This window comes from Opisthocomus hoazin, chromosome 2 (genome assembly GCF_030867145.1).
Source record: "Opisthocomus hoazin isolate bOpiHoa1 chromosome 2, bOpiHoa1.hap1, whole genome shotgun sequence".
Classification (NCBI taxonomy): Eukaryota; Metazoa; Chordata; class Aves; order Opisthocomiformes; family Opisthocomidae; genus Opisthocomus; species Opisthocomus hoazin.
In genome coordinates this window covers 108,432,765-108,449,351 of record NC_134415.1, presented here as the reverse complement: position 1 = coordinate 108,449,351, position 16,587 = coordinate 108,432,765, and the positions used below count along the sequence as shown (strand labels likewise).

At 40.6% G+C, this 16,587-nt stretch overlaps 1 protein-coding gene across 24 annotated transcripts in view; it reads left to right on the top strand.

Annotated features, from left to right (window-relative positions):
- Positions 1–16,587, top strand: part of DLGAP2 (DLG associated protein 2) — a 501,744-nt gene that overhangs the window by 472,013 nt on the left and 13,144 nt on the right. For 22 of the 24 annotated variants that reach the window (XR_012763250.1, XM_075414729.1, XM_075414734.1 and 19 more), the window contains 5 exons: positions 275–360; positions 1,598–2,013; positions 10,347–10,438; positions 15,092–15,244; positions 16,076–16,093. Coding sequence is in view for 23 of the 24 variants with exons in the window: in XM_075414729.1 (XP_075270844.1) it covers positions 275–360; positions 1,598–2,013; positions 10,347–10,438; positions 15,092–15,244; positions 16,076–16,093 (765 nt within the window). In the remaining variant the exon portion in view is untranslated. The remainder of the gene's footprint in view (positions 1–274; positions 361–1,597; positions 2,014–10,346; positions 10,439–15,091; positions 15,245–16,075; positions 16,094–16,587) is intronic. The other 2 variants (XM_075414748.1, XM_075414725.1) reach the window with 1 other exon arrangement.

Here is a 16,587-nt window from a genome sequence, read left to right as displayed (position 1 = left end):
TCACTCCCTGCTTCCGCTGAACTGAGTAATTGCATCTGCTTAGGTTAGAAAGAGGGAATTACACAGCAGAACAGAGGTACTTGTGCAAAGCTTTATAAAACACAGCACCAAAACAATGATACCAGGTTGAATACCTATTTAGTTTATTTTACTGTGCTAGGTATTTCTTAGAAGTAAGAGAGGAAATATATAATTAATTTTGAATGAGTGCAGGTAGAAATAGCGCTGAGTTGTCAGTCCTCACTCCACAGATGTATCTTTTGTGTTGAATTAGGTGGAAACAGCGACTGATTCAGATACGGAAAGCAGAGGCCTACGGGAATACCATTCTGTTGGAATACAAGTGGAAGATGAAAAACGGTAATTAAAGCATGTGCAAAAATCTGTAGCCTTTCATAACACAACACACATTTGTAAACAGAGTTAATAACAAACATCTGGCAAGCGCTGCCCCTAAATAATTCACAAAGCCAAATTTCTTAAATCCATGCTGGTCATTTGGTAAAATTTGTGGAGATTACTTAGCAGTTGCTTAATATTTAGTTAACTTTCCAGTTTTTAAATGGAGGGAATGAAGTGAAAGTTTTAAATTGAAGTAATGGATTAATGTAATTTCATTATTGGCAGAACAAATACAAAGAGCGATATATTGGAATATTCTTCCTTCGATAGGGCCCCTCATGCTGATCCAGGCTTTCCCAGTCCACATAGGGGGATATAATGTTTAGGATGTAACCCATGGTACCTTTATCCTATATTAGAATCAGCTTTTACAGTCATTCAGTCCTCCTCTGGCTTTGTAAAACTGCTGGCAAATGTACTAACCCACAGGTTACCCCCGGCAGGCACTGCCTGTTAAGTACTGGACTGGGACCATTATCTCATTTCACGGCAGCTGTCAGGCGGTATCTGGCTGCTAATTGCCTTTTACCGTCATTGACTAGAAGTAATTTCAAACAATAGGCTCAGATGTGGAAAGATTTCACAAATAATCTTCTCTTCTCTATCTAACTTTTTAACATAAAGCTTTTCCAAAATATCGTTATTTGGTGGCATATCAATAGAAAATCAACATTTAACAGCCATCTTATGAGGCAAGTAAAAAATACTACAGTCTTAAATCTGCTGCTACTATTTTTCTTTTATTAACAGATTCTCAATAGTTCTAACTTAGCAGATTTTCAGATTTTGTCTAATTATAATTCTTAATATTTAAATTTTTTTTTATACACATACTTTACAGACTTCTGTCAGGAGATGTAACCTCACAGTTCTGCTAATTATTTCCACTTCATTTAGTAATGATACACAGTATTTTGTACTATGAGAATAAATCAATATTTGCTTCCAGGGATAATTTAAATGATTTTCTTTTGTATCTTTTCTCAGATCAATGATGCCACTATGCATTTTCGTTTTCCTCTCTGTTATTACTCACTGTCTTATTTCAGTGAGATACGCACAAAGAAAACGTACTTAGCAGAAAGTCCAAGGAGAAAACTAGAATCCATTCACTGAAACATTATTCTATGCCTCTCTATAATCACACATGTGTTTCTATGTCTTAATCTCTTTTCTGTATTCCCTCATCACCAAGACACGGACGATTCAAGCGCTCAAACAGTGTAACAGCAGCTGTCCAGGCTGACCTGGAACTGGAGGGCTTTCCAGGGCACATCACCATGGAGGACAAGGGACTTCAGTTTGGCTCGTCGTTCCAGCAGCACTCAGAGCCCAGCACACCCACCCAATACAGCGCAGTGAGAACTGTACGGACACAGGGACTGTTCAGTTACAGAGAAGATTATAGGACCCCAGTTGACACCTCAAACCTTCCACCACCAGAACCCTGGCTAGAGCCAGCCATTGAGACAGTAGAGACTGGTCGAATGTCTCCTTGTCGACGAGACGGATCTTGGTTTATGAAGTTGCTACATACTGAAACTAAGAGAATGGAAGGATGGTGTAAAGAAATGGAAAGAGAAGCAGAAGAAAATGATCTTTCTGAAGAAAGTAAGAACATTTCATTATCTTTTCTTATAGATGTCTGCTAAAATAAGAAATCGGTTAGGATGAAGTTGTGGTCTGTAGCTTTTCCTTACTCATTTTGTAGTACCAAAGACACTCTACAGAGCCAGTAGATAGAAGACCCCTGTCCTGCAACTGACTGTGCAAGCTGGCATTTCCCAAAGTAAGATCTTCTAGAAGTAGTTGAGGAGCCAACTGTGGAGTCAAGCACAGAATCAGTGTCTGGTGTCAGATATGGCTCAAATGGTGCAATAGCTCCATCCACAGCTCCAACTCTGACACATTCTTTCCATTCGCTTGTATGGCTCCAGTGCTAGACCCTTTGCCAGAGCACACAAGATGGTCCTATGGGAACACTTTTTTGCCGTTTTCCTGAAACCTGAGAATTTGCCTCTTATTAATGAACAGCCATTTTTAAAATGTTTTCATGCCTTTGCAGGCATTTCTGCCTATCATAAAGGATCTGTTGGAAGAACAGAAAGGAGTAGGCAAGAGCAATAGTTAAAGCACTTCTGGAGTTACACAGACATACGCACTGCTAGATAGTTCAGCTGCATTGTCTTATTACAATTTTGTCAAGAATCATTATTATTCTCTCACGTCCTGTGGACACCTTGAAAGGAGTGATGGGATAAAGTGAAAAATAATGTAGACTATTTTGGAACAAGATCCAAGCCAGCACTAATGATAGTAATATATCAAAGTGGTCCTAGCACTCAGTAGCCAGCTCTCTGTGATTCCCTCTGAGGTCAATTATCCTTGTTCTTCAGGCTCAGTTTTATAAATATTTCAGTCCCTGCCAGTCTGAATTATTGTCTCAGCTGAGATTTTCTCAGATCACAAATTAGTTCGCATTAAGTTTTCTTACTAGCATCTTTTCCTGCATGCTCATGAATCTCACTGTCACCTCCGAATACTCTTTCCTGGTTGTCTTCTTTCCCCCTCAATGAGTTCTTGCTATGATCTACCCTTAGGTCTTGAGCCAGGCCTGCATGGTGGCTGAAGGGCCAATTTTTACTTACTGTGCTGACCTTTTAATAAGAAAGAATGTCTATGCTTTTACCTCATCTTTTTTTATTTTAGAGTCATATTTCTCCTCTAGATTGTGCACAAGTCTGCCAAGTAACAACATCTGAATTGGGGTTGGGAAGACAATAAGGCTGTTTTACTTCCTTCAGCCTCCAGTGCTTTCTGGAGTGTAGGTTTTTTTCCTTAATTTCATCACAGCAGAGCTGAGCTGAGAGTTTTCCCTTTGCATTGGTGCTGTGAAGACTTTAATATCCTCCTAGAGGCTGTTAAAGTATCAATAATAAAATATTTTGCTTTGCTTAGCCTGTGTGAGGGTTTCCAAGTCTTCTTTCATAATGGTTATTTTTTTAACACTTCTTTTTACCATACACATCTTATTTTTCAATTCCCCAAATCTTTGCACTGCTGAATACTGACATTTCTCTGCCATCATTAAGTATCCCAAAGCACCTGCTTCCAAGGTTGCCTGTTACTGATGTGGGGACATCAGTGCTTACAATCTGAAGCAGAAGTTCAAAAAGCAAGACTTTAATCTCCTTGGAAAGAGTAAAATAATTAGGGAGCAAAGGGAAGATACACACAGGCAGTTAGCCCCCCTCTTTTCCTGGGAGACCAGTGGGGAGTCTGCAGGCATGGGGCGGACTTTTCCTACCCTCTCTCTCTGCAAGCTCTTCCTCATGCACAGCCCCGATCACGTCTGCAACCGCGTGCAGTGAGCAGTGGAAATGCTCTCACGTCAGCACTCCTTCCTCACTCGGAGACGCAGACAGGGAGTTACTGGCATTATTCTCTGGCATATGAAGCTGTCTGTGTGCTACATTAGGAAAGCTTGGAGGAGATTATTATAGCAGATTACCCGTTCCCAGGTGCAGAACCACCTTCCTCCCACCACGTGAAGCTATGCCTTTGCACTCCAGGAACACTCTGAAACACCTCGGTGCACAGGGAAACGGCAATTAGGAAGATAGTGTTCAGGGTTTTTTTGTGCAGAGGACATGAAGACAAATTGGACCTCAGTAATTTGTATTAATATTCAGAGTCAGTGACAGCCTTTTAACCTAGAACATTTCAGTCAGAAAACAAAATGGAGTATCAGGATTTTATGTTTCCCCATCTGCAGAGTGAGTCTACTCTGTAAGAGAAAAAGAAAGAGCAATTCCCTGATATAGAGTTACTAAAACACAACTGAAATCCCCTTTTTAAACTAACAAAAATGGGTTAATCACTTGTGTTTGAGGAAAGATTTTGACCGACCTAATAAGTTAGAGAAATTATTATAGAATAGGCCTATAGAACATATGCAAAATCAGATGTTTGTCTTCAGCTGACTGTCAAAAGTGACACCCAGACTTCTGATTTTCCATTTTATGTGACTCGTTTCAAGAGCTCTTCCTCAAATAATTTCCAAATTACATCATCTTTGAAATGGTATCCCTTCCCCTAATATAGCTTACATCAAGGAAGTTATAAAAAAATTATTTTCAATGAGGGAATGAGCTTCACGCATTTTAAAATTTCAGCATGAATAATTTTTTTCCTGTTGAGTCTTTGACACTTTTTGTATCCCCAGTTAGAACTATGGAGGTTGAAAGGTATGTATCCACAAGAACTGAAGTTTAATGATATCTCAGCATGAAATGTATCTTGACATATTCAAGCGTTTGGCAGTTCCCTGAAGAAAATACATGCAAATGGGGGAGCCAGAAGCAACGAAATCTGTTTTTCCATCTTCCAGCAGGACCTGCTATTCCCAAAACACTTCACAGCAAAGTGTGCACATTCAAACTGTCATTGCTAATGCTGGATCATTTATTTTTGGCCTGGGTATATTAATTGTACCTGAAGACCAAATATAGCTTTACATCTCATAGGAGAAGGCTGTCTTTATGGTACCGTTTCTATTTTGGTTTAATCACAGGAAGAGTTAAAATAGAACTCCATTTTAGAAAACAATTTCATTTTCTGCGTTAGCACAATAGCCCTGAGATCACAGAAAGCTGTCTGATTGCTGTATTGATTTTTTCTTTCACTGTATCATTTCTCCCATAACGTTGTTTTAAGAACTTTGCTCATCAGGTCTTAGAAAAGGAGAAGATAATCATTGCAGCAAAAATAACCTCTCTCTCTTTCTTTTCACAGAATTTGTTTATTTGGTCAGTTGCCACGAACTGTTTTTTGGAGTCTCTGCAAAGTTCATATATTATTTGTGGGGGCAGTTATTTGTGTTCTCAGTGTTTATTATAACATCTATAAATTTATATATAAATTATATATGTGGCAGTATCTGTTCCCAGGGCAAGTCATCTGATATTTTGCACTAGCAGGGTGCCTTCAAGCAAAGATATGTGTTTCTCAAGGGTGCTGACTGGAGTTGCAGTTTTAGACCCTGAAAATTTTGTTTGGCTATTACTGGCGTGTAGGTGATGACAAGAAAAACACTCTCAATTGTCACAAAGCTATTGAAGACCAAGAGGGCCAGGACTCGGCTGCCCACGAGCTCTGTGATGGGAGGAGGGACTGTGATGGGAGCAGGGAGACCGGCGCAGGGACGGGGAGAGCAGGCGAGCCCAGTAGGGAGCCCCAGTCCCTGCCTGCAGCTTGTTGGCAAGTCTGGCAGAGGGAAGCAGAAGACATCCCGGGCTTCTGCATGCTGCGTGCTGGGCCACTGAAATATATCTGTACACAAGTCAAATGGAGAACAGCCATGCAGAGTTTACTCTCATATAAAAATCCTGAGATAGGTACAAAAACTAACTATAGTATAAACTACGCCAGCAGAAAGGTTGTTTTGCTGGCATCTTCTGCATCGTGGTTAGCAGCTGTGCTGACATAACTACATAGCAAAGTGATCTCTAGTGTAAAAAAGGTGTTAGAGACAGTGGGCCCTTCTCTCCCCTAGCCCCTTCATTCCATGGATACTGGATTTTTCCTTGCTAATCCTCTGGCTGATATTTCCGCAGTACTGCAAGGGCTTTAGTAACATGGCCAAATATCAACAGAAAACATAGAGTTAAATTTCCTATTCTTTGGAAAAAAAACAAACAAAAAAAAACCCCAACCCTTACAACTAATTTATTTTAGTATATTCATCAATTAGTCATCCATAAAAGCTTTCATAGGTGTTTGACCAAATATGTGTTATCCTTTAACCAAAGAGAAATTACTGACAGAATTTCCTAATGCTTTTCACAAATGTATCATTCAGGTACTATTAAAATTTACATTTGGAGTGTTGCAAATGACTACAGAATGTCTTAATTGCCCTGAAACAGTCTTTAAAGTCAATAGAAGACAGTCCCATAGTGCGGAATCTGAGAATTTCTCCTAGCATTTGTATTGTTCTATTCAAATTTTCTCCTCTTTGAACTCAGCTCCATTTAGGTAAAAAGTGAATCAGCGCAGAGTCCCACTTGGTGCGCAAGGATCCTGCTGCCCTACCTACCCTCCAGAGCACTGCCAACTGGGAGCTGTGCTGTCCTAAAATGTCATCTCACTCTGAACATTATACATTTACTGTTACACCTACCTGCTGTGTTGATAGTGAAAAAGACACATATTTCTGAAGATTACTAATTTAGGTTTGGAGATTAGACAAATGTCATGCCCTGCTTTGAGTTAGGAGGATGAACTAAATGCCAGTTTGAATATTTTTGCCAGGCATCATTTCTCAGATTGTTTGCAGAGCAATTTATTTATGAGTCTAGAAAAAAAATGGGACAATCAAATGGAATGAAAATTTAAATTGAAACACGTCATTTAAATAAACAGTAATGAATGCCAGAAGCGGATTGATTGTTAGTAGTTTCTCATTGCTGGTGCAGCAGTGGCACACTTGAGCAAAGCTTTTAACCTGTCAAGAACAGAGTTACTGCATCAGACTATGATCTTGGTTTCATTGATATAGATCTAACTTTTCCCCCTCTACCTTTGTGATATGAAACCATTTCCAATTACATGATTTTGTAGCATTACTCAAGCAATACAACACATATATATTTCCTGCAATTTTGTAATATGCTTATTGCAAGGAGAAAGACACCGTTGTCTTAATTGCACAGGTTGTATATAGGCAATTTACACAATCTCTACCCAGGGTATAAATCAGGAGTCTGCTCCAGTAGATTGAAGTCGTGGTCAGGGTTTTGTATGCCATCAGAGTAGAAGCCGTACAGCACCACACAACAAAAGTGGAGTGCTTCATATGCTTTAGGGAGCAGAATTAAGGTTGCGTGACTCCTTCCTTACATTCAAGTAAGTATAACATTACCTTAATGGAGGGAGGTATAGGGATTATATGAAAATTACATATATTTATGTGTGTTGGTAGATTTTATCATCATTTATTTACAAGCAAAATCTTCTAGGCATCACCAAGCATCTCAATCTTTCCAGTCTCTAATATTCATCATTCTTTCATGGAGATAATCAATCTGCACTCATCAGAATAATTCCCCAATGCATGAAATTAATAACAAGGCTTTGGCTGTCTATTAATATTGTGCTAAAGATTATGAAGTGTTTTAATACTTTAATTTAATTACAGCAAAGCAGAGTAGCATGAATATGAGAGATTCTAACTTCCATGTTTTATTACATCTGATTTACTCACTGAAATGCAAGTAAAGTTAGATCTCTAGTAAATGGTAGGGCTGTAATTATACGTGTGTATTCAGTGCTGTGACTCAGTGACACATGCAAAGTAGCCCAGATCCACTGTCTTACGTCCCCAACGGATGTGTCTCATCACATCAAAATGCTGCATTGCCGGTGCCCAAGCCTTGTTTGGTCTGATTGGACTTTAAATCATCAATGTGTGTTGACATGATCCTTCAGGATAACGAAGATAAAACAAATGTTTATTCAATATAAGGGTTGGGGTAACCGTGAGATTCACTAGAAATTGTCAGTCATGTAGAGATTCTGTCAAGATCTACATTGCTGCAGTAGGGCTAAAACTAACGCCCCTTACTCAGGCTATCTGAGCTATGAACTACAAAATTCAGCAGAGCAAGCTAAAACTGAACTTTACTCACTATGAGACAAGCACTGCAACCATCAGCCTCAAGAATCACCCTCACCCTCTTTCTGCCCAGCGAACAGTTGAATGTAGCGTGGAACAGCCGATGCCAGGGACCTGCTACAGCACAACTCCCCGTCCTGGCAAAGGAGGGGCTCTCACCCCACGCTGGGTGTTTGTCTTGCGTCCTGAGTTACAGAGTGCCAAGGGGCAAGGGGGATACACGGCTGTTGGTCACTGAAGTCTTTGCCTTTATTAAAAATGCTGAAAACCAAATTAAAGCCATTTGTTTCAGATCAAATGAAACAATCCTTTTTTATGTAGGTTTTTGTATGTTTGTTCGGGTTTTAGCCCTCAAAACATTACTTCCATATGCCAATAACTCCGCAGAGGAGAGCGAGCGGTTTGGTGATCAAACCCCCAAACCAATTAAAGTGCTTTATTTCATTTGGCCAGCAAAATAAAAACAAAACCCCAGCGAATTACTCATGCAGCCCTGAACCACTTAACCCTTTCACAAATGGGTGCCACACGGGACTGATGAATTATGCATATTGCTGTTTAATTTAGTGTTGTGGCACAGCTGTACTGTTTGTCTGACAGAAAATGGAATAGAGTTTGAGAACCACAGCTCTACATATTAACATGTGCTTTTAAAGCTATAGAGTTTGTATGTTTCCACACAACCGGAGCCTAAAACTTCCAAATTATCTCTTGCTGCTACTTGTGGTTTAGCGGATGTTTCACTGGTCTAGAGAAAGCAGAATTAAAATGTAATACCTACTATCAAAATACTGTTTTCACATGCCACTCAATCCCGTCCTGTACTTATTCTGAATAACAACAAACTGTTAAGCCCCAACAGAGTCTAATATTTTCTCTATCACAGGCTGCAGATCAGTTCTGCCGTACTATTGTAGCTTCGTTACACCCTCTGCATCCTGTTCAAATTGTCAATTTGGTTTCCTCAAATTGAATTAAAACATGTCAGAGTAATTCCTGTCTCACCCCTACCCCTACGTCTCTCTGTCTTTGTCCTAAACACTGTTTAAAGATCTGGAAATTCTCCAGATAAAATCCATCTCCCATCGAAACCGCATCTTCTACGCTTCCTGAATTGTTGCTTTTTCAGCATAGAGAAGGATGTGGAGGAAAGGAAGTGTAGGAAGGAGGTGTGGGAAAGTATGTTGCTACCTACCGAAGTATGGTATTTATTCCAGCAAAAGCAGGAGTCCGGGAGCAGTTAGCTTTCTAGGGATAAGCCTTTAGGCACTCCAGTCAACAGAAAGAAACAGGCGTCTCCACGAAGAGATTCAGCTCACCTAAAAATAAGTGCCTAGCGTGGCTGAGCTGATGAGCTCAGATTACTGATTATAGAGCATCCAAAAATTTTGATTTAGACAGATGAGTCTTGGAAGCAAAGTTTAGTGAAATGAGTTTCGTCCCTTTCCCCGGTGCTTATGCGCACCGTAAATGGCAAGCACACTGACAGTGGGGAAATCCCAGCGAACCATGGGGACTGATCATGAAGCACCTGGAGCACCTGCTCGTGTCCCGCTTTGTCTGAAGCTCCTGCACTTAGGACTTTGTGTATTTTCCTGGGTAGGCACCCTGTAACTCCTAAGAGGGGTACCAAGACATGTCTCAGAGACGTGATTTCCCTGAGGATCTCATCCTTATGGTAGGAGTATCTTATGTTATAGTTTAATGTATTAACTTTACCCCCAGAACAGATGGGATAAAGAGAGCTCATCCAGGGTTCATCCACACAACTGAGTGAAGTCATTAGTGACTGCAGAACCAGAAGATGTTATCGAAGGTACATGTCAAGCTCCCTTTGGCATCAGAGGGAACAGGCATCTAACTGGTTCTTGAGGCAAGACTATTTCAACAGCTTTCAATTTACACGAGCAAATGTAAATGGGGAGCAGGGACTGCCATTTACTTTGAAATTTAAGATTGTTCTCAAAAACATATGTATGTATGCCCACTTCCGGAAGCTGTCTATATTCCCTTGGTTTTTTCTACTTCCTTAAGCAAATACAGTCTTAGCTGTTCTGAATTTGTTATTGCCAAAGGGTAAGGTGCCCCAGAGCTTTCCTATATCTCTATCTTTTTAAAAAGTATTTAATGTATATAGTCACAAACAGCAAAACTAAATATTTACTTCCCATATAAAATAAACAGTAATTTGAGCTATGTATCTTTTGAGCTGGATTTTGCAGTTACTGCCAAAAGACATCTATTGGTAATAACCTGTCTGTATGCTTAGTCCTAGGTAAGATCCGAAGTGCTGTTGGAAGTGCTCAGCTCCTCATGTCTCAGAAATTCCAGCAATTTTATTGGCTTTGTCAGCAAAATCTGGTAAGTCACCATGTTTGGCCATTCTTGAAGAGTTCAAGACTATTCATAGAAAATATAACTTTAAATTTTAGAATGTAATATTTTTATTTCAAAGGCAACAACAAAAACAAGTGTAGTGTACCCAAACAGCAGCATTCTAAAATGTCATTTTCATGTCTCACATTTTGTCTTACTGCTCCTTTTTTTTTTTTTTAGCTTAATCCTTAAGTATGGTGTTAGTACGTTTGTTTTGTCAAAGCAAACATGTCATTTCAGTAATTTCAGTCTGGCTGCATTTTGTCTTTTCTTTCTTTGCTGTCTTTATTAAAGGAAAAAAATGAGAAGAGAACAAATGCAAGTTTTCTGAGACATAATATTGTGGCTTGTTTTTGTAATAACCTAAAATAGTAACTATATTTCTGGTAAGAAAGGAGAAATTTTTCATATTACAGTAAGTGGAGAATAGTAAAATAGCAGAATATCAGAGAATACGTGATCCAGCTTTCTACCTACCTGAAAATAGGACTGATATTGGAAATGGGAATATACATAATGTTCATAAAATTGGGTTTCATTATTTGCATTGCCAGTTATATATAAGATGTCTTAGGGCTAAAGGAACAGATGCAGTATATTACTTGTGAGAGTTACTGCTATTGTTCTGGAAGTTCATTAGAGACTAATTCAATTCTAAATGTTATCTTCATTAATATGACACCAGCCATCAGCGATATAAACATTGTGGCAGGATGACACTAATCAATAAGAGAACATAATTCTTCTAGCTATGGTTGATGGTACACTTGAAAATTAAGTGTAACTTTGACCTTTTGACTGCCCCTACACTTCATATAATAGAAGTGCTGAATTCTGTTGTGTGCATGAGAGCAGGCATGACCTATACATCTGGTTACATACACTTCTTCACTTGTTAGTATTTGCCACACAACTTTTTAAGGTGAAACATTCATTCTGCAGAGACCTACTTGCTGCTTTCTACCCATAAAGTTAAATATCCAGAATTCCTGAAAGTGCAATCAAATATTACTGAGAAAGTTGCGCCAAAAATGTCCTACCTCCTGACAGAAAATGATAAGATATGTGGTCCTCATTAGGAAAGAATCCAATTACTCACTTCAAAGCCTCTGTCAAAACAAGAATTTTAATAGCTATTACAGAATGACAGAGGAAATATGCAAAGTCAGGCAAGCAGGAGATGATCACGTTTTGTAATATCAAATGCATCATGTGTGCTCCCTATCTAGTCATTTGTTTCATAGCGAAAGAAGGAAATCTTCATCAATGTCTAAAAGTTTCTCACTGCAAATTTCAAAGTGCCCTCCATTACCTGACTGATTAAGCTATGCAAGCTAAGATTTGGAGAGCCTAACCTCCACTCCACTTCATTTATCTTCAAGTGGGTCCAGCACTTGTGCTCGAGAGCATTACTGTAATAACAAGCGCAGCTCCTGCTCAGCATAGCCGTCAGCTTTTTGGAAGTGCAAACAGTTCATTATTGCGAAAGCAACAGGAGCACAAGGAGAAATCTACAGCTTTGCAGACAACATGACCAAAAAACTGGCAAGATTATAATTCTCTCCTATTTGGATAATAAACCTTTGAACTCTGTAACAGGAGCTTTATCCCAGCCTGAAGATTTAGGCTCTGAATATTCTTCAGCTTCATTAAATCAGCAATGGGCTCTGCAGCAAGCAACAGCTCCAGAACTGGACTGTTAGCTCATTCATGTTTTGAGGCTTTTCTTCCTACTCCTAATTACGGAGTTTGTTGTTAAATAATCACTTTGTCCGTATCCACAGCAGGCTTTCCATACGCTCCTGGGGCAGCACCTCGGTGCCCCGCGGGAACACTGCCGGAGAGAGGCCAGCGAGTGCATTCACCTACTCGAAAACATCTAGCACTTGCAGGGCTGTCACGCACCAGTTTCCCTAATAGCGTTCAACATCAAGAAGTATAAACGCAGGGCAAAGGACAACGGTGTCCTTCTGCCAATTTGAAATGCAACAAGGGCTTGGGAAGGGGAATATACTTACTCAAACTGAAATTTAACCAGGAAATTCACCCATTGCCCGTGGACTGTTCTGAAGGGTCCTGGGAACTTCAAGGAACACATTTGATCATGCTCTGAGCTAAGATCTCTTACCAAAGACTCTCAGTCAGGGTATATTCAGAACACTATAAGCTTTGATGAAGTTTTTTTTTTAAGAATCTGGCTGGCTATCTCCTACAGTGTATTTTCCCCACTAACTGCTAGAAAAAAAATATCACTGATTATTAACTACTCCTTGCTGCATTATTCACATTATCTCTTGTAACACCTTTTTTTCTTTGAAGTGTCCTCCTCCATACTCTAGTCAGCACAGACCCTGCTCCGCTCGTGAGATCATCGCTCAATGTGTCATGGTTTCAGGCAAAACCAGAGTGACTCGAGCACTGGCTAGGTACTTTTCGCTTGCTTTAGGCTTCCTTCAGGAGGGCTGCAAAGCTGAATTCCAAATACGATACAAATAAATGAGCAGCTTCTGAGAAGAAACAGGTTTAAGCCAATCTTTTCCAAACTTAGGTATCTGTAATAGCGATCGTTTGTGCTGGCGTTTATCTGTGGACTGTGGCTCGGTAAGCAATAGCAGCAGGAGGCAGCCCTCTTGTGTCCACTCAGCACAGCACCTGCTCCTCTGCGAGCAGCCGCGCTGGAGGCTGCCATCTTCCCAAACGCGACGAGCATAGTGGGGCGCACGAAGGTACAGAAGAGCAATTAGCCTTGGTTCAGAAGTCAACGGCATTTCAGTGAGCGGCATCATTTTATGGCTGTTTAGAGGAAACTGCAGAGAGGGATTGAGGAGACCAGGCTGGAAAGAACAGGTTGCAGTATGAGGTGTATTGCTGTGGGACTGTCCTGACAAATTTCACAAAGGGAGTCAGTTCCTGAAGCCTGAGATATTGACCTCTGTAGAGTAACTAATGCTATTGACAGACACTTTACGTAGTTTTGGAGTAAACTGGGATCTAGTCTATTAAGTTGTTTTCAGTGAACACTAATCTGGAGTTGTATCATGTTTCCCAGAAGTGCATTATGATCTATAAGGCCAGTTCTGCTAAGGCTCCGAAGCTCCCTGTGAAAAGGAGATGTTCTTCTAGTGAACAAGACTTCTAAGTGGGTAGGCTTTTAGGCTGGTTCTTGGCCCGGATTCCCAAAGGGGTTTAGGTATGGGTGACGCTGCACATTGTCATGCCCAGCCCCAGGCACTCAGCTCCCACAGCGACATCTGCAAACACAAGTTAGAGTAGCAATTACTCAGGTAAGACCAGTAGAAATGTGCAATACAAGGCAGAAATTCAATAGAAATTTTGACTTATCTCCTAGTTTTTAGGCAACTGTGGGGTTGTGTTCAATATCCAAAATGCCTGTGTCCACTAGATTTGTGAAATTGCTTCAGCAATAACACCAGTGTTTCTAACATAGTAAACTAGTCATTACAGGTTTTGTCCAGGAAGAGGGAGATGCAGAATCCCTTTGGCCTGGTTTCACCCCATCTCTCCAGCTCCATTGCATAGACCATCTTAACTGCTTCCTCTGGCCCTCAAAGGGAAGACACGTTTCTCCATCATCTTCACAAAGATGTTTACAAATTAAACCCTATTTCATTAAAGTGACGAGCCTGTCTTCTTGAACTAGTACCAACTAGAACATAAAACCCTACAGAACATAAGGTTAAGAGTCTTTATACTACCTTTTAATGGAGTTTTTATCCAACATTTGCATCAGGTTGATAGTCAAATGAAGGGTCGTCTTGCTCAGTTGTTGCCACCAACTTTTGCTCCATTAAGTGTTGTGCACGTAGTGCCACTTAACCACAGTACCTGGGGGCAGTGCCTTCTCAGCTCCTGAGCATGATTCGACTCCCTGGAGAACAAAATCCTACCATCCCCATCAAAACTGTATACCTGAGGTACACGTTTGAAAACACAAGACAATGTAAACATGGAATTCAACATAAGCTGACAACTTATACTGTGACAAGCTGACAACTTTACTATGAAGGTGGTGAGGCACTGGCACAGGTTTCCCAGAGAAGCTGTGTCTGCCCCCTCCCTGGAAGTGTTCAAGGCCAGGATGGATAGGGATTTGAGCAACCTGGTCTAGTGGAAGATGTCCCTGCCCATGGCAGGGGAGCTGGAACTAGATGACCTTTAAGGTTCCTTCCAACCAAAACCATTCTGTGATTCTATAATTCTATGATTCTTTGTGGCGTTGTTTTGTCTCCTACTCAGCTATCAGGAATGTAATGTTTAACCAGAAAGACTGCAGGCTGGCTAGAGTATGAACCATGTTCCCTTTCCCTTTAATAATCATCAGGCAGAAGCTGTCACCTTGTTAGGTTTTAGAAACGCAGGTCAGCACAGCATGTGATGCTGAGGAATTTCCCGTGACACACGGATTCAGGAAGGCTTGTGTATGACATCCAACTCATTCATGTTTGGGTTGTGTAGGAGGCACAACTTCCCGGTCGCAGCTCCCAGCTGTAAAGCACGTGTAGCCTTAGCACTGGGCAGTGCTGTAGCAGTGTAATCTGGTGCGCTGCTTTTCCGGCCTCAAAGCACGTTGTTTTAAGCCTCCAGGTCTATTCATATTCTCTCCTTTGTGCATGACAGGATCCGAGTGCCATGCCGAGACCAACTTCCCAGGACCTAGCAGGTTTCTGGGACTTATTGCAGCTCTCAATTGAAGACGTCAGCATGAAATTCGATGAACTGCACCAGTTGAAACTCAATGAATGGAAAATAATAGAATCACCTGAAAGGAAGGTAAGCAGACCATGGACAATACCATTTACTTCCCATTTGTAGTCCTGCGGTCTTCTGGTGTTAAATCCAATAGTGAAACATGATAGGTTTCTTACCTAGAAAATATCTAATTGGCGTGGCCCAATTTATACACGGAAACCTTCATCAGATGTGAGGGGCTGTTTTTTTAACGATGTTGAACTGGACTGGATAACAAATAAAGTGGATTTTGCTAAGTCAGTCCACTCCTAAACACTTTTGTTCAAATGATTTTGATTCATATTATAAAGGCTAGAACTGAAATATATTCTGGTTTCTTCAGACTGCGGACAATAGTCCAAAAATTCGATCAACATAAACTCAGCACTCTGCTGCATTTGGGGCAGTTCAACACTGAGCACTACAGTGTTTAATCCTGCCTGCACAACACAATTAATACTAGAACAGGAGCGAGATAAAAGCACGTGGCAAAACACAGTGTAGATCAAACTAAAGCTTGGCTCATGGAAGTTTGGGGAACAAAGAGTACTTCTGGCAAAATGCCTGCAACTCTGTGCCGCAACTCCACCACCTGGGAGACGACCCAGCCACGATGCTTATAAACCAAGGGTGGCAAATTGCCCACAAAAGCAATGTAATTCTGAAACTGCCTTTCCCCTTTCTAGAGCTCCATCCCGCACCTCGATTATCCCACTATCCTTGCTGATTATTGTATCAGCCAAATGAAGAGAGCATTTGGTTTGAGTCAGTACTGTTGGCCTCAGGTGAATACTTGTTTGGTTTGGGAGGAATTAGGAGGCATTTTGACAACTCTTTCATTTCTTCATGCTCCTCTTGGATTTTAATTTTCAGTCAACTGGTTGGTGGATGGTGAGTTTGCAACTCTTGCTTACTAGTGACAACTGGAAGAAATTATTATAGTGACAGCCATAGTGATGATCCTAAGAGGGAAATAACTAAAAGTGGGGGGGGGGGGGGGGGGGGGGGAAAGATGGGACAACAGGAGTGGAGCCCTTATGTTCCTGGCTGTGAACAGGAAATAGAGAAAGACTGGAAGAGCTGGAAGCCGTGGGGAGTAGCAACTTAGGCTGCTGCACTGTTCCTGTCAAGAATGTAGAACTATATTCTTAAATAATATTCTTAGTTATTTAGTCTTGGCTAATGCATCTTGGTAGTAGACTCAGAGTTAGTTTTAAAAAAAAGAACAAACAATGAAGAATCTGTAAACCATACGTGCATCAGTTCAGTTTTTGTATTATTTGAATCCTGCTGTGCATTTAATTAACTGTGTTCTCCATAAGGAACAGCCCATACTCTGGACTATCACTATTACTTTAGCAACTGATGTAGCAGAAAGATCGATC